Source organism: Pomacea canaliculata, linkage group LG7, assembly GCF_003073045.1.
Source record: "Pomacea canaliculata isolate SZHN2017 linkage group LG7, ASM307304v1, whole genome shotgun sequence".
Taxonomy (NCBI): domain Eukaryota; kingdom Metazoa; phylum Mollusca; class Gastropoda; order Architaenioglossa; family Ampullariidae; genus Pomacea; species Pomacea canaliculata.
In genome coordinates, this window is record NC_037596.1 from 19,128,135 (window position 1) to 19,147,588 (window position 19,454).

Below are 19,454 nucleotides of genomic sequence, written 5' to 3' on the forward strand. Positions count from 1 at the left end.
TGCATGTATCATTGAACACAAGTAGCAGAGATGATTAAAGCACCTACTTGCAACTATACTTAATCAGGATTACTCGCTTCATTTGAAAATAAAATCATTTGTGTGCATTTTTAAAGAGATTGTCAGTTTGTTAGTATTATCTGCATGATCCCATTGTCATAACAGTTCAAATATTGTATGGCTATCAGTATACTTAATCTTCTTCTAAAAGATTTAACAATGTATTTAAAGCATGCAGTTATAAAATTATAACATCCTTGAAAGTGATATCAAAATGTTTACATATGAGATCATTTTGACACATGTAGACACAAGCAGATCCTTTTTGTTACCATGAATGGTAAAGGATTACATAAGAAGTTGCCTGTCACTTTAGTTGTGTCCAAACAAATCTTACTTCCACACAGGCATGACTGTGTATAATTACTTGCCATGGAACCTTTCCGAACGACCAGCTTTGAAGAAAAATGTAATTTTTATACATCGGTTTCTGGTATTGTTTTCAATTATTGCTGTACTCTGTGTGTGTGTGTGGGATAATAATAATTTTTATTTAATTTTTGGGAGGCCATCTGGTCAATATCATCACCATATACTGCTGGTTACATGCACGTTAACAGTGGGTGGTTGCACAAAATCAATACCCCAATTGTGTTTGAGATTTCAACTTACTGGTAAACAATGCAATGACATTCAATATTGCATGATTATATGTACAGTTATGGTGTTGTCATTTTCAGACATTCTGTTATGTTTATGACAACATTAGTAGCTTTATTTCCCTGACAGTCCTTGCACAAAAGGTGAATTTAAGAGGAGCAGGGGAATTATATTATATCATGCTCATGTCATGTCCAAACTACTCTACGCAGCTCCCCTTTTTGTACATTTGAAATCTAACCATCTAGCGAAACTCCAGTCAGTTCAGGCTAGGGCACTAAAAGTAGTGTTGGGTGTCCCTTCGTATACACCAAACTTGTCTGTATTAGCGGAGACAGGGCAAAAACCAATAGAGTTGATTATCAAGGAGAGAGCTGCCACCTACTACTACAAAACGCAATGTCTCCTTCCAGACCATCCAGTGCGGCGGGTCCACTCTCAACCACACAGACACAGAACAGGTCGTCCTACCCCTCAACCAACTCTACAGCATCATGTCCAGCAGTTAGAAAGAACCAAAGGAGCACAGATCAACATAACGGCTCCCTACCCACTAGCTGACTTGGCAACTCCTCCCTGGTTGTTTCCACAACCGATTATAGACACTGGTCTCTCTCAATTTAACAAAGAGGAACAACAACATCTCATCATCTCCGAGATCAGACTCAGACTGGACACCATCTACAGGGATTCTGTACAAATATACACAGATGGCTCCCACAACCCAGAGACATTCGAGACTGGTCTAGGAGTCTATAGTCCTGATTTCATTAGCCTTTCTCTCAAACTACCAAATCACACCTCCATTTTCACTGCTGAAATGACTGCCATACGGACAGCCCTCGAGACTGTCCACCATGCAATGGGAACCATCACCAATCATCATTTCTTAGTACTCTCAGACTCTCTTTCTTCGCTCCAGGCTATTCAAAATTTATCGTCTGGAAGACTAGACATTGTTTTTGGTATATTGTCCACCATAAACAAAATCACTGCTGGATATGGTGCAGTCAGGTTCCTTTGGGTTCCCTCCCATATTGGGTTAAAAGGGAACGAGGAAGCTGACAAATTGGCTAAATGGCTGTACTCCATCCATTACACGAAACATTAGTACCCTAAACATCTCTCTTTCACCTGAGGAGAGGAGAGTGGCTTTAATGCCAGCGATACAATCACGGTGGTTTGAGATGTACAAGCTTTCGGGTAAAGGAAATAGGAGGTTGCTCGCTGATTGCCCCAGCCATACACTGATATATTTTGGTGCCAATCGATTTAGTCAATCAAAGATAGCCAGAATGAGGCTTGGCGGGGAGTATTTCACTACATGTAGATTACAACCTCTTACATGCACATGTGGGGTTCGGCTCACCACTTCCCATGTGCTCTTAGAGTCCTGAACTTAAAGATGATCGAGTTGTCCTAAGTCAGGTCTTTACATAATCACGGGCTATCCTTAACTTTATCACTGTCTTAACCCACCTAAAGATATATGCACCCGTACTGTCATTGGTGTGTCAATGGTGGCTCACCACCCGTGTGGTAAATTTCTTTAAACAGGTTTAAATAGGTTAGGCTAAGCGTAATGAGGGTCACTTTGAGTGAGTGTTTCGTGATATGTTTGTTTGGGATTAGGCTACCTACATGGTGTTTTTTTTTTTTTTTTTTTTTTTTTTTTTTGGAACTGGGGCTCAGCCCATTGTTTTGACAGAGTGATTGGATGATTCGTTTGTGTACTAGATAGCCTAAGTAGTAGACATATGGCAACAACTCTGTGACGCTGCACCACCTCTGCGACCCTGGCAGACCTCTGGACCATCCTATGCAAATTTAACTTGGTTCATATAACCTGAGCTTGCTGGCTACGTGGTCGGCATCTTCTCTCCCTTCCTTATCCACTTTTCTTTCTGTTTCTGTCACCCTCCATTTCCCTCACCCTCTTCCATCTCTACCCTCTACCTCCTTTCCCTCTCCCACACAGTGCAAAATCGCCCTCGGGTGAAAGCACTTTCCCATCTAAACTACCTACCTACCTAGCAGGGGAATTTATGATGAAAAAGTGAAATATATATCTATTACGTATGTACTTAGAATATGCTAAGAAAAAAATGGTAAAGGCCTTGCACACTTTTGTTATCACATTGTTCACAATCAGGTTTACTGCTGACGTGGTGCTAAATGATCCCATTAAGGGTATGATTACTGGTCATATGTGTATTTTTATTTGTCATATTTGAGGCTGTTTCTGTCTGTTGGAATTGCGAAGCATGCTAAATTTTTATCAGAGAGAATGTGTGCTGCATATAAAAGAACTGCATAACATGTAATGCACAGTTTAAGTCTGTATGCAATCATCATCAGCTTGCAAAATGATTGCCTTCTAACAACCATTACTATATGACCCCAAAATATATTTATTGCTCTTGGTTTTGCATCTGAAAAAAATTTAAAAAGCAAGGATTTTAATGCAGATCAATGGCTATTCTCTTTGTTTTGGTGTATACAGTCTATTAATTTGAAACCTACATAAGGCAATTACCAAAGGAATTATACATCTTTACAATGTGATTCTGTCAGCACTGCTATCTGAATTGGCAGTTGGTGTCCAGGTTATCTTGTTTTGACAACACTGACTTCCTCATTGTAGAGATCTTGCAAAGCCAATGTAACTGTCTGATAGCTCACTAATTACGAATGAAGCATATACCCTCTTGGAACCGTACAAGTGGCCAGGTTTGCTTATGTAAGGTTTACTTATTATATTCGATGGATTAAATTGTCTCTACCATCATTGCAGTCCCTCAAACCTGATTTATGTGGCTTACATGTGTTGACTTTTAGAACCCCTAACTGCCTAGCAGCTTTTTTCAAAACAGTTTATTTACGTACATTTGCTTTCTTCGCTTCCATTTTATTCGCCTTCCAAAATCAAATATATATAAATAAAATACTGGCGCCATAAAAAGTCTCCTAAGAGTTACAGCCCTTGTTGTACAGCAGATTAAAAAGTTTTGTCTGCGCCACAACGCAATAATTATAATGTATTATGGTATGCTAGTGAATTCAAGCTGATATTTAAAAAATTGCGTGAAAATAAGATAATCCCAATAGGACTCAATAAATAGCATAAGAAAACGCCTGAAGTAATTATTTCGTACTGTTTCTGTGTGACCCACGCAGTTTTTATTCCATAGTTACTGACCCAAGTATTTAAGTAATTTCATTAAGATCTATTTTCTTAATTTATGTATGCTATTGAACTACAGCTGACGGAGAAAATAATTGCACTTATGATTAAACACGTTTCGAAAGGTCCTTTGAAAGAGCATTTAAGCAGATATAATATATATCGTTCGCTGCCTCAGTTTACAGCAGACGACGCAATGTTGTTATGAACCCTGCATTTGTTTTGGTTTAGTTTTGTTTTTTTTTTTGGGGGATGGTAGACGTGATTTTATTAAGATCTATTTTCTCGACTTATTATATATAAGATGCCTATAATAGCGAATTCCTATGACAAGAGAGAGGAGAAATATAAACATGAAATCACGATATCGTGAATGTGAAACCGGAAGTTCGACTTCAACGTTTAAGTATCGCTGAATATTTGTTTACAAAATTTGTGTTTACCACGTCTCCACCTACACAAAATTACAATAAAACATGAATACGACTATGTCAAACAAAAATGACAAGGTCTATGAAGCATCGACTGAATGGCAAAAGGCCACAAAGCGAGTCGCCACATTGGATGTAATCTAGCGTAGCTGTGCACTGTGATTGGTAGGAGTCTGGAGTATGGCAACATATACTCTGACCGTGGGCCGATGTCTTGTGGTCACTCGGCCACTCTGGCGGTACTCTCACCGTACTGAGTGGGGATACACCCAGGCGAATAAGGTGCCTGCATAAAGCAGACATACAAAGGTCACCTAACTCACCTGTCAAGGTAAGCTATTTGGCGCCGGCCTGAAGACCGCAATGGCTTATCCGGTAGAAGACTTAGTTCCATAGTCAGAAGTGTATCATACGACTGTAGATGGCTTTCACACCCCACCACAAAGCCGAGTGGTCGGTTTACGTAGTTATCGAACGCTACTTCCAGCTTGGTATTGTCTGAAACATTCGCATTCTGTAATGCATGAACACAGTTGAAAACAAACACAACATAACATTTCACGAGCTGTTCACAACATAGGACCTGTAGACAAGAGCTAGTACAGACAGCTCACCACAAGGACTTGATGCCACCAGTTCCGCACGAGCAAGCTGGGTGTCTGACGAGTTGAAGTGTGAGTATGTGAGGACACAAGCAAAGTCTCCAGCAGCCGCGTCCTCACAGCTTTCAGCAGCAATGTCCACCACGAGCTGCGATTCTTCGGGATGAGTCTGGCTTACTTTTCCTGAGACTTTTGTGATGCTTCCGAAGGAATTGAGTCCCTTGGTTGCTAGTCCACCATTTTCGGTAGCATTGGCGTAAACTATTTGTCTCTCTCGCCAGAAGATTTCCATGAACGAGATGGATCTGACATTTTTATTGGCTGTTACCTGACACGTGATGAGAGAGTGAGTGGGGTTGGGGAAGTCTGATGTCACTTGTGTCAGTTGAATGACGTTGTCTGTAGACATACAGTTTAATAATAATAATAATAATAATGTATAGCACATTTAACACTACATTCAATGAGCCTCACCACTGCTTTCACACACAGCATGTCGGAACAGTTGAGTATCAAAGGTAGACATTACAAGACAGGGGCTAAAGCAAGGAGAGTTTGAAGTAGCCAGTGGAGCCGGAAGAAAGAAATGAAGTAGTCGTAGTGCGCGCGACTACAAGACTCCACGTGGTAACACAAGTTCTGACGTCAGCAGACAGGTGAGGCTGGAAGGTCACATGACTGTCAACTCCGGTCCTCACACACAGGGGCCCAGCTTCTGTACCAACAGTCGAGGGATTTCCTGCCACACTTGCCACAAAGGCGAACGCAGTTACTAGTAGACGATGAATGTGTCTGATAAGTCTGCTCACCATCCTTCTGTTCATACCTGCTCAGTCTCTCATTCTCTTTCCTGCACGCATACCAACACATACACATATCAGAGTACCCAAGCAAACCCACCGAAGGCAGCCCTGTAAACAGGTGTCACATTGAGATACAGGTACGTTGGAGCCGAGATACGAACCTACGTCACTCGAGTCTAATTTGTGGTCTCATACACTTGTATGTTGCTATTGTGTGTTTACATGATTGGGAACTTCCATATCAATATGTTTACCTTCAGTAGTTTGCGTCTCTGCTGCCACTGAAACAAAAGAATATTTTCCTAATTATACAATGTCAGTCAGTTAATATTGAAAAGGTCTCCATTATACTGTAGGATGCATGTATAGGTTTCATATTATTGCTGTAGGGTACATGTGGCGGTTCATAACGATCTAAAATCATCATTGTATCTGCACTTAATACTTTCAGAAGCAAAACCTTATGGCCTCTGAATAATTAACATTGTTTACCTTCAGTGGATTGTCTCTGAGCTGCCACTGAAACAAAGAAATGTATTCTTAATTATACAATGTTAGGCAGTCAATATTGAGAAAGTCTCTGTTCACTATAGGATACATATATATATCATGTTATTTCTGTAGGGTACATATCTATCTAAACACATCTCCGCACTTTATACTTTCAGAAACAAATCTGTTTTGTCTTTGGATAATTAACGCTGTTTACCTTCAGTAGTTTGTCTCTGAGCTGCCACTGAAACAAAGAGATATAACACAGAAATATAAACCAGAAATATATTCTTACTTATACAATGTCTGGCAGTCAATGTTGAGAAAGTCTTCATGACTGTCCAAAAATATGAAGCGATGCTTTTGTATCAATCAAGTTGTGTACCCTGTTTGTTATACTATGGGATACATGTATAAGTATCATACTATTACTGTAGGGTACATATGGAAGTCCATACCTATCTAAAATCATCGTCGTCTCTGCACTTAATACTTTCAGAAGCAAAACCTTATTGCCTCTGAATAATTAAGAATGTTTACATTCAGTAGTTTGTCTGTGAGTAATATATTCTTAATTATACAATGTAAGGCAGTTGAGAAGAATGGAGTAGTCTGACGCACTTACGTAACTTCTGTAGCCAGTGTAGTGTCTTAATTTGTAACCCTGTGTGTAAATGAACCAATGCATAAGGGAGAAAACACGGGAACCTTTAGTATACGTTCCTGTTTTGATTGCTTCTCTTTAGAGGCTTTAAAAACGCGGTTTGTTGACTACAGCGCCATGTTGACATTCGTTGTTGGCTACGCAATTTGACGTGGATTTGTACTCAAACAACAGAAAATGAAAGGAAACAGTAAGTAATATTTAAATTCTAATGTATATTCTAATAAAATATCATCTTGTTTGGTATTAATGTTTGTATATATTATGTAAACATATTTTTCTTAATTTCTGACGTTTGACATTAGGTCAAATTTCTGAAATCTGCCCCATACAGTTAATATCTTTGATGTGAGCTTACTAAAGAAATCAGAACCTATAATTCTTAAAATAAACACCACGCAAATGTTTTTAAAATGATATTTTAAACGGTGTATCACATATAGTTGTCTTTTTTTGTAGGTTAACGGGTATTTTTTTTAAACACCGGTGAAAATTTGCTTCGCAGGCACTCAGTGCTCCGTAGTGAATGAGACTGCCATCAAGTATGTCAGTAAAATTAATCCTAGAAATCACAATTATCAAATCAATAGCTTAACAGACAAAAGACATTCCTCTAGTAAAACATCAAAATATGTTTACCAGAGACATACACACAGAGAAGCAGGCACGGAGACCACGTAGCCATTCTGCTGTTCTTCATTCTCTCGCAGTCAGCCAGTCTAGTCAAGACCCAAAGGTGATACATGTACCTTCAGTTCACACTCACCCATGTGATAACAATTATCATCGCTCCTTATCTGTGTCACGTCTCCCTCGTCTTCCTGTATCGCGTACATTGATTTTTTTTATTTACTGAGTTTAGCGAGTGGTGTCTGACAGAAGAGATGGCTTGTATAATGAAGATCATTCTCTTCAGAAGAGCTTCATAAAGCTGTAAGAATGTATATCAACTTCACATGAAATCAGATAGACTAGGTGGCCCTGGAAAGACCAGATTACTGTTGTTTATTTTGCATGTGTGCATCCGTGAAGGTTTGTGGTTAAATTTCATTAATATGTATTTCCATAGTTCTCATTATACTACAATTTTCAACAATAGTTTGTTAATCTGTGCTTTTACAGTCACTAAATAATTATGGAAATTAGTGTAGCACAAAAATCAAAACATTTTCATCTAATGAACTTCTGCAGGCATTCCACCTCTTTCTTTACTCAATAGCTTTCAATCATCACAAAAATCAAGAGGAGCATGTTTCTCTAAACATATTTCTATCAATCATTAAACATTCACTAATTAACATTGTTGGAAAGAAATGACACTTACCTTCATCGACCTGTTGACTTCTAGGACTTTTTTTCTCAAATATCTCAAATGGATCGCTTGCAAAACTCGCCAATAAAATAAAAAGCGGAAAGGATATTGAAAAATAAAGACTGAAAACTTTAAAAACCCTTTTTAACAAAATTTTTTAAAAAAATTCTTCTTTTCAGTTAAAAGAAACAATCTTCTTTTCAGTTCTCCTTTATCTTCAACTTGATCTGTGCACGCGTGAAACATGTAATGTAGAAAATGAGTTAATTTATATTTTGACTACTCATTCTTCATATATGACGGAGGTGGGCAAACTCAAGACCGGATGCGGGCCCTGGCGTCTTAAGACCAATCCATCTTTCAAAATGTGGTCTACTTGTCCTTTTTGGTAATTAAATCTAGAATAATCTGATTAAAATTTAATTTATAAAATATAACTTACCATTAGAAATCATCAGTTCATAACATTCTTTCCCAGAGTACAAAAAATAACAAATGTGGTAGCGTGTGTGATAAAGTCGTGGGATAGGACCGTCTGAAGCATTTTATCAGAATGTGCAAATAACAGATCACGTGATCATGTAACAGTCTATCATAGTGCTAAATAATAGCAACTAATGTAGCTGATGGGGTCGTGCGAGAACATCGGTAGCCACTGTCTTCAAAAACGAGGCTGGCAGCAACATGTCAGTCAGCATGACTACGGATTTCAACATCGTCTGACCACCTTATGTTGGCCTCCTGGTATCACAAATGTGTCCTGTGAACCTCTACAATGCAAACGAAGCCCAGATCCCTTTAAAATAGTTGTGAGCGACTACAAATAGCCTCCCTTTTCATGTTGAATTTACTGTAAACACTATTTCTTAGCCCTATCTTCAATAAGTTCTTTTGTAGTCACTCAGTGGGGGCTCATGGCAGGGGTGGTGAACATTTTTAATTCCTAGGGCCATATCGATACTTAAAACATCATCCACGGTCGTCTTTTTTGCCTTGGGATGAAAGTCACGTGCATGCATAAATCTTTAATCTTGTCCAATAGGCCATGGGCCGCCGATGAAACGCATATGTATCCACCCTGTCATGCACTCGTATGTGTCAGTCCATCCCGTAATGGACGTTCCTTCTTGTTCCTCAAATTTTACATTATCTTTTCCACTTAATATGCATTTATGTTGCTAAAAATGTCTAGATTACCTGAAATCTTAGATTGGCTGGGCATGCAGGATCACATGATTTCACTAACCAGACGTTCCTCACGCCTGGTTTATACCTCCACACAGTTTGGAATCTTGAGACCTGCCGTTATCAAGAAACTTTTGCCCAGCCCTGATACAGACATTCTGGATTCTCCATCAGTTCCTATGAAGCTCTGTAGCTTTAAGGACACAAAGAGCAGACTTACCAACACATGCTATGGCTGGTGTTTCCCATTCTCCATGTTTGCAGAAGGTAGCTGTTCCCTTGGTATACTGGCCAGAGTTAAATTTACAGGTGCAAACTGCCACGTCATTGTGCTTCAGTCCGGTGTACGCTATACGTGTCCCATTCACAGCTGGTGGTAGACCGCTACAATCTATAAAAATAAACATTGGAATGACCCGCCACACGTGCAAGACATCCACTACAAGTTGCTAGTGTCCTAATTGTACATTTCTGAAGCTTATTTTAGAAATAAATATATTTTGAAGCATTTCAATACACATTTACTCAAGGAAGCATATCCGCAAACAGAAATGGCGGGATATTCAAACACTGTTAACAGGTTGGTTGGTTGAGTTATTAGTAAGTGCTTCCAACTTATAGTGATTTTGCACTATGGGGTGAGAGGAAGGGAGGAGGAAACCGGAGTAACTGGAGAAAAGCCACTGTGTCCAGCCCTGCGGACACAGTGTCCCTAGACGAGATCCGAATCCAGAGATGATTACTGCAATAGTGAAGTTCGAGTGTCTCAAGTACTACACTACCAGGTTTCCCAATATAATAAAGTTTATTGTCTCCCCTACCTCAAACATCACAGCGAGGTACGTCACAGTTGTCCCACCGTGTGTTGTTGTCTGTTGTGTAACACCAGGCATACGGGTGGTCGTCGTTAAACACTCGACAGTAACTGCCAGCAGCCACCTTGCTGCCGTCCACAGTGTACAAGCTGTCGTCCTTGAATTTGGTGCCTTTGTCGTGGGGACTGTCACTTGTCCACACGTTGCAGTGGAAGCCATTGGTGGTTTTTTGTTGTGTTCCCTTGTACACAGGTCCCCATCTCCAATGATTAAACCAGCATGTTGTGGCTACGAAACAGATGAACAAGGGACGATAATAAGGATGTAAAATGTGTAAAGTGCATATTCACACTCGTAAGGAGCATGCTCTTAGCGCTTAAGAGCAAGAAGGAAACATGGACAGCATACGGGAGACAGGAAAACAAACAACATATGAACTATGAAGGAATAAACATTGGTACTAAACAAAGAATAAAATCAAATACAGAAAACAGAGGAACCAAATAACAAGAACAAGAGCTGAGAGTAGCATGGTATTACAAAACGAAGGGTGTGACAAAGGACTAGCATTATGGGATAGGGTGGCAGGAGTCATGTTGAGAGAAGAGGTGTGTGTTCAGTACACGTGTAAGGGATTCAATAGTGGGTAGGTGACGGGTATGGAAAGGGAGAGAGTTCCGTTGTTTTGCTGCACAAGAACTAAACATCCTGTGTCCATATGTTGCTGTTGTTGTGACAGGAAGAGTCAGGAGACGATCATCAGACGACGAGCGGAGTTGTGTAGCTGGGATGTAAGGGAAGAGCAGTTGAGAGAAATAATCAGGGCAGGTGCCAGCAAAGACATTAAAACACAGCACGGACAGGTGGTACTAGATGCAACAACGGATGGGAAGCCAGTGTAGACAACCAAGGAAAGGGGTGGCGTGGTCACGTGTCCTGCTCTAAGCACCAGACTACAGCAGAGTTCTGTACTTTCTGGAGTTTGTGAAGAAGGTATACAGGGTATACATGAAAAGGTATACAGCAGGCAATGAGTTGTAGTAATCAAGTCTGGATAAAACAAACTCTCAGACAAGATGCTGGTAGCGCGGGTAGACAGGATGTCACGGATGGCGCTGATCTTTTGTAGGAAAATAATACACAGACTGACAGACAGCTGTAACTTGTCTATCATAATAGACAGACTGATAGACAGCTGTAGCAACACTTGGCCTGGCGGCCTTTTAAATGTCTTTGTGGATGGTGAGTCCAGTCTTCCGCCAAACACGCTCTGCTCGCCGGCGACTTCTCTTCAGGTCACGGAGGTCAACACGGACCTGTGAACACCAAGGTGACCATGTGGACTGGCACATCAGACATCGAGACACTGGGGCATGTCATCAACAACTCTACACATAACACAGTCAAGCTGCTCAGCAGAGGGTGGCTGGAGCAGGGCCTTTTGCAGTTGGGATTTGAATGCGACTATATCAACATGTAATGCCATTATATCAACATGTAATGTCAGGACATTAACATATAATACCAGTATGTCAACATGTAATGCCACTGTATCAACATGTCATGCCAAAATGTCAACATCTAATACCAGTATATAAACACTGCGTAACGGACGAGTGAGTCTAAAAGCTGGCTCCGATGTTGGGCATCTACAATCAAGCTCAATCAATACACAGTAATGATCAGATGTGAGATATTGACAAACATCAACTGCCTGCACTAATCGGTCATCAGGTCGATGCATGACCCAGTCTATGATGTGATCTCTTTTATGAGTGGCCTGCAAAACAGACTGGACGAGACAAAAAGTGTGCAACAATTCTGAAATCTGGTTTGGACCTTTCAAAGGTCAGTGTTAGGGTCAATGTCTATTATTATTCTTTCAATTTGTTGTTAAATTTAGTTCAAGCTTCTAAATAAACCTGTAGTGTTGTATTTTTAAATTAGCCGTTTCATTTTTTGGGCAAATATTCCCTTATTCAACACAACAATCTGAGCGATTATTCTTCTTTGACTCAAAGATGGGCATGTGTTTGCTTAACTGAGCCACACTTACTCTTACAAATACTACTTGCATGTAAGATAACTCTCCAGTCTAGAACAGTACTTTTTCTGCTTTCCTACTGCAGGTAAGGATGCCGATGGTTATATCTTTAAAATTAAGCATCAGTATGTACTTATATTGTTGGATATTTCAAAAAAATTAACTTAACTCGATCATAAAAGAAAAATTGTAATCGAGTTGTCCTTTAAATGTTAAAGTTGTAAAATTGCAGAAGATTGTAAGCAGTGCATTCTCTCATGCATTCGATTACAAAAGCGAATAGTAAACAACAATCTTCAAAAAGTTGTTATTATTGAAAAAAATATTTTCTTGATGCCAATTTTTATTTTTTGTTTTTCTTGTAAAACACTTTGAGCCTGCCTTTAATGGTGATGTAAAGTGCGATATAAATCCTGCTTCTGCTGCTCAACCAGTCCTCCCAATTTTTAGTGTTCCGTTTCTTTAGTTACACATGGATAGCAGTGTTAGAACATAACATGAAATTCAAATCCTCGTTGATGGAAAACAATTATGCATAGTAACTCAAAACGTCGAAATGTACGTCAGCTTGTGGAATCGTTCGTGTGTGAGTTCATGGTAGTGTACAAGGCTTAAACAGTCTACTCACGTGCACACAGTATGGTCGGCGTTTCCCACTTTCCATATTTACAGTAGACGGTAGTTGAACCCTTGACGTACACGTCAGATGTAAAATTACAGCTATAAACTGCCACGTCACCGTGTTTCCATCCACTGTACGTCACACGTGTCCGCCGCTGAGGTTGAGGTGGACCGTCACAGTCTGAAAAATATGTTTTCTCTGATGAAATAAGTGTAAATTTCGAAGTCTTAGGGTTAAAAAAAATTTCGACGCAAATATTTGCTCAGTAAGTTGTACAGGGCTGTTTTTTGAATCAGGTTTTGTGAATAATTATACGTGCGACCCGTGTAGGCGAGAGATGTGTCTGTCACTGAATGAAATAGCTTCCATTTGATTTTATTGCTAAAAATAGTATACAATTAGTTTACTGAAGTATCATTAATTAGATTTGCAGTGTCCTTGCAATGTAAAGGAGGAAGCCCAAGCTACTGTCAGCAAAGTTTTTTTTTAATATGTTCCCTGTATACGTAGGCCTAGAGTGTTTTATTTTTTTTTATATCTATTTTTCTAGCTTGAGTCGATAGGTAATGAAGATACCCTTGTGCTGTTCTTATACAGTAAGATGGCAGATTAGTCCACATTGTAAATGGTGTTGTGCTAAAGCAGAGCTGAAACAGATTTTGAACTAATCCTATGCACCCATCCACCTTCAAACATCCACTCCATCCAAGCTAGTTTACACCTTCACCTAGTCAGTGTGCCTTCCAGTATATCATAAGTTTTTTTAGGCAGTCGGGCAGACCAATGTTTTATGTACAATGGTATGGCACTTAAACAATTATTTTTTCACCACCATATTTCATGCAGGAGTAACTCAAATTGCCTAGCTCTGAAATTTCTTCCCTTTTGCTTGAAATGCTTACCAGCTTGAGTAGTCAGGCTTGTGACTGTTGGTTCAGTCTGTGTCCTGCTTGCTTTCAGATTAGAGATAAATATTTCCTTCTTCAGCATCGAAAGCACGGAGCTGTTTGTGCTGGAACAATGTGCAGGACAATGAAAGTCAAAGCCTGATAGAGTCCTCGATACTTTTTCAATGTCTTATTGAAATTACACTAATGCGAGTAAATAAATTCATTAAAGTAATTTATAAAGGATAACTCTTTTTGTTGTGATAGCCACATTATGTATTTGTGTTCATAGTATATAATTGCTAGAGATAAATTGTAAGAATTCCTCATAGTTCCTTGTTTTGCATGACTAAGTTTTGCTCTCTCTCTCTCTCTCTGTCTCTCTCTCTCTCTCGCATGTTCTCTCTTTCTACCTCTTTCTTTGTCATTAAACAGTTTTTACAGTTATGTTGCTGCAGGCATATTGCTCGGACTTGGAGAAATTTTGTTCAAAATATAAGGACGGGTAATGAATCACAGAAAAATCAACATGATGCTTATTACATTGAACGAAATAGACCAGCCAGACGATCTTGTTGTATACGAAAAACTAATCATAGCAAATTATTTAGGAAAACTGCGTAGGTGAAATTCCTCCCCACATCTCCATGCTCTGCTGGTTTCTAAATTTTGTTTACAAAGTTTCATTAATGTATACAATGTTAATATGTGATATCTTTGGATTCATTTGCTACATTTATCAAAACGCAGGGGCTAAAGCTTCTGGTAATAACATTATCCACTGATGTCACTGATTATTTTAAGTGTCTTGAGGTGTTTGCAACCTATTTGTTTTCTTAGTAGTATTTTTATTGTTCTTGCTGTTGGTATTATTAAAACACTACACTGTTTACGTACCTTTGTGTGTGGACGACCACAGACAAGCTGATGGAAGTCAGAGCAAGAAACCATAGCAACCATTTCTGATTCATTTGAGAAATATCTGTCAACACCTAGAAACAATGTTTTTCTTATACAGCTGGTAATTTTTGTTGACATAAGATAGGATAATTGTTTGTAGGACCTTGAATTGATGATCAATTGCTATTTTGAAATTAGCCGCCATTTCCAAGCTACAAATCACAGTTCAGTTTTATTAAGCTGTAGAAAGTACTAAAAGATTGAGAACTGTGATCTAACATACATTCAGGGTAAGAATCAAAATAAAACTGTTTTTCTAACAAAGCTACTTCATCTTCTCATTCTTAGAAAATACTGAGCTATGAACAAAGAGAAAATACTGAGCTATGAACAGTGACAAAATGCCGGTGAAACTTTCGTGCTCGATTGAAATGAAAGCCAAAGTGAGTGGCTCCTAGCAACTCATGCACGATGCATCATTTTGCAACTTTGGCCGAAACAAAGCACAGGATTTATAACACGGCTATGGGTTCAAATACCCTTAAAGATTTCCAGAGTTTAAATATTACTACTATTTCTATGGACTTTGTTGTAATAGTAGTAGATTCGTAAAACAATCAGTAACCATTTGTTTTCTAATATTTTCTAATTTTTATTCTCTTGTATCCCAGCTACACAACTCCGCTCGTCGTCTGAAGGTCGTCTCCTTACTCTTCCTGTCACCACCACAACATATGGCCACAGGATGTTTAGTTATTGTGCAGCCAAACATTGGAACTCTGCCTTTCCTTACCCGTCACCTACCCACTGTTGACTCCTTTACACGTGTACTGACAACACATCTCTTCTGTAACCATCACTCCTAACACCCTTTCCCATAATGCTCGTCCTTTGTCACACTCTTTCCCCCTTATTGCTACCTCCCTACTTGTCTTCATCAGCAGAATCACGATGCTCTCAGTCCTTGTTACTTGGGTCCTCCCTGCGTCTTGTGTGTTTGTCTTTCATTTTCATCCGTCCTGTTGTTTATCCTGCCGCCGTTCATTTCGTGTTTATTTGTTCTTTTGTCTGTCGTATGTTGTCCATGTCGCGTTTTTGTTCTTAAGCGCTGAGAGCTAGTGTGAGAATGCGCTTTACAAATCTGACGGTTTTTTATCGTCGTCATCATCGTCATTTTCGTCATCGCAATTTAGTTTCAATAGCAGCATGGTCAGGAAAAGGAAATCACTGAATTGTCAATAATATCTAGTTCAAATTTGGGCAAAGAGCAGGGACCCCTTAAAAATCTGAAGAAGGGTTCCCAGCGGTTGAAGTGCAGTCTTCCGTTTCTCAGTAATGTAGATAAGAGTTGCCTGAGGATTTCGAATAGTTAATCACCTACACGTGAAATTCCCTCCGGATGGCTTTGGTTTGATCCAGTCTTCCTAAGAAGGACGCTACGATTCTATCTATACAGCCATCGTGTCTGCAGTCACTACTTTCTTGAGCAAGAACTGATGTCCTCAATTTTCGATTGTGAAACATCTGAGAGTGACCAGGGCCGCTGAGAGCCAGCCCGGACCCCGGGACAGACGACCTCTCCGGGCCGCGTATCTTTTATTCCTGAACGATGAAGCAGCTTCGGAAGCCTTCGGAACTTCGGAAGCCTTCGGAAGCGTGACGTATAGTCTTAAAAGTGATTTAATGTTCTCAAATGTTCTTTACTCAATTTTGTTGAAGATTCAACAGCATTAAATAATTGCTGATGAACCACTATGGTATTCCGCCTAAATTCATAAATAAATAAATTTTACTTTCATAAGTTTTAGATTCAAAAATATAAGTATCACATCAAACGAAAAACATTCCAAAGCAAAATAAAAACGATCGCCACCCCAAATTTGGAACACACCTACATTCAAACATCAGGCTTCACACCTAACCACTAGACTACAGAGGCGAAGCTCACTACACTTTGCAATCTAACGTACTTGTAGAAACATCGTCTCGCTTGTGTTGGATGGGCCCTCATTGATTTTACTTTGACCTGTCATCAGTTTAAGGCCTTGAGCTATTTTGCCTGTCACAATTCACTTTATGCCACCCTTCATAGTATTTAAAAGTTGTAGAATTAGTCCCCAGAACAAGTTTCATAGCTTTCAAAGAGTGAAGCGGAGGTTGGCTTAGAAGGGAAGTGTGCAAGGTCGCTGACGTCACGCTTCCGAAGGCTTCCGAAGTTGCTTCATCGTTCAGGAATAAAAGATACGCCTCCGGGCCCCTTGTACTTGTAATCCTAAATTATTTTCCCAGTACAGGTAGTCCTCGGGTTACGACGGTCTCGAGTTACGTCGTTTCGTGGTTACGACGCTCATTCCGACTTACGAGGTCAGTGCATCAAAGAAAAGGAAGGCCATCACCATGGAGGTGAAAGTGGATTTCATAAGGCAATCTGAGAAGGGGGAGACAGCAACAGAAATTAGCAGGTCATTAGGACTTAGTCGCTCGACTGTCGCTACGATTATCAAGGATAAAGATCGCATCCTTGAACACGTGACAGGATCTGCCCCTATGACAGCGACAGTGATGACAAAGCGTAGTGTACTGCACAATATTTTACTGTACTTGTGTTTATTGATAATTATGTAGGTTGCTGTGTTAGGATAGGTGTTTGGATAGGCTAAGTGTTTGCAGTACTGTACTGTTATTATGGTACAGTACTGTATGAACGTATGATCCAACTTACTTCGAAATTCGGTTTACGACGCCGCGTTAAGAACGGATCCCCATCGTAAGTCGAGGACTACCTGTATATAATGTATGTTTACAATTGGAATCTCAATATCTACACTTCATTCAGTAACGAAATATAGACTGCAAACAGTAGGACAAGTGCACTAGGATCTACATCACTACTTGAACATAAAGTTGTTTACATGCGAGTGGTTAGTAATTGAGGAAAAATGATGTTAAAGGATCAGACTTGTAGCACCCCGCTCCACAGCCCCCCCCGAGTAAGGACTGTTACGTCAGCAGCGATGTCAAAACCTCGACAGATTAGAAAAACGGTAGAGCCTAAAGACAGCACAACAATCATTTCCAACAGCCTATTGCAGGTGTGATAAAGAAAGCTATTCGCCTTATATACAAGGAACGGTGTCTGGCATTACACAAATACAACAGTGTCCTCCCTACCTCTATCCGGGCCATCCACCCACCGTGCGAACACTGTCTCTACACTTAAATTACCTTTCTCATGCTAGCCTCCTCTTTATCATCCTCCTCCAGCTCCAAACTTCCCGCGACACCACCGTGATCAATTTATAAGCCTCATATTTGCGGGACGGCAGTTTTTAAAATGTTTTGCAATAATGTGTTCTATGTTGCTGGCTGCGATAGTATTACAGGATAAAATAGTCTCATTGTATCAAGGATCTACTGTGTAGACTAATGTAGTTGTTTGTTTGGTGATGGAGATACGGTTAAAGAAAGTCTCAGTGTTGCTTAGTAACTACGAAAAAAAGCAGCCTTGATGTCTCTCGCTTACAGGCTGCAGCGCCAGGGGCGGGCCCCACCATGTCGGTTCACAGAGTGGCACACATCAGTAACATACCTGCCTGATCTCCACTGTTCATTCCGATTTGCTTGCAGGGCCCGCCCCTCCTCCACCCACCCTTCCCCGTAGTGGCACCTGTAGCCAGCAATCTCATGGCACGAACGTTCTTCAGGGCGGTTGACACGCGATAAAATCTTCAGTGTCCAGCGGCCGTCACCTCTTGGCTTGTCCAGCGAGAATATGATAACCGCTGACTACACTTCTCACGACAGGCCCCAGCAACCCGAAATTGTATTCTACAGACTTGAAACTCAACTTCTGCATGTGTAATGCTTGGATTTTCTGTCCTTAGACCTTTCTTTAAAAGAAAAAGAAAAAGAGAAGAAGAAAAAAAAAATCCACTGACTAAGGCCGGACCCCCTTGACAGCCGCGGGCCCGGGTACACCAGACCCCCCTGTCCCCCCCTCTCGTCAGGCCTGACAGTGACAGACTACAGGAATGTCAGGACAGCTGTTGTCGCATACAGAGCTGTCTCTGTGTACTCGCTATGGTGCCAGCCGCCTGTTTAGTCACACATTAGTAATACTTTCTAGAGTTTTAGAACAGACCAGTCTAGAATGTTTCACACATTTGTGACACAATACATCGTCCCCATAGGATTTAAACAGTACACACTAATACCTGATGTCCCTTTGATGCACACGTCGTTGTCACTGTTCGTTATCTTCTGCACCATTGTAAGGACGCATCCGAGAGGTGAAGGGTCAAGTGAGCAAATCCAGTGAACTCATAGTTGATACCCTGGTGACACTTCAGTGTGTGTGTCGGGCTTCACATATAATATCTTTGTAATCCTGTCTGTCTGTCTGTCTGTCTGTCTGTCTGTCTGTCTGTCTGTCTGTCTGTCTGTCTGTCTGTCTGTCTTCATTCTTCTTGCAGCTGTTCCTAGTCTAAGCTCATGGGCCAGCATGGAGCATGCCTGTTGAATCAGTAGCCACTATCTCTAATCTTTAACTTGCGGAACAAACTCTTATAAACACACGTACTACTAAAGAAGTGTATATATATATATGTGTGTGTGTATGTGTGTTTGTGTGTGTTCATGTAAAATGTCATCACTTTGTGCATGTACAGAATTTCAGGCGGTGATAGAAATAAACAGAAATATATTTTACACATCGATGAGAGCGGTGTCGGGGGCAGCTGTTGTCAAGGTCAAAGGTTAAGGCCAGACAGCAGTAGAGGAGAAAATATCTTCACAGATCCTGTATCGTGTGTCACGTGAGGCCGGAACACGCCTCCACATCCGTTTTACTGCTA

The 19,454-nt window shown here is 40.3% G+C and overlaps 1 protein-coding gene across 1 annotated transcript; it reads right to left on the minus strand.

The window, feature by feature from the left end:
- Window positions 1-4,415: 4,415 nt before the first annotated feature.
- On the minus strand, window positions 4,416-6,421 carry LOC112567502. The gene is made up of 6 exons (XM_025244194.1): window positions 6,390-6,421; window positions 6,173-6,199; window positions 5,935-5,961; window positions 4,890-5,276; window positions 4,599-4,773; window positions 4,416-4,431 (listed from the first exon to the last, which is right to left on the minus strand). Exons 4-6 carry the CDS (start codon window positions 5,167-5,169, stop codon window positions 4,416-4,418), a joined length of 471 nt encoding a protein of 156 aa, XP_025099979.1. The 5' UTR covers window positions 5,170-5,276; window positions 5,935-5,961; window positions 6,173-6,199; window positions 6,390-6,421.
- Window positions 6,422-19,454: the final 13,033 nt, after the last annotated feature.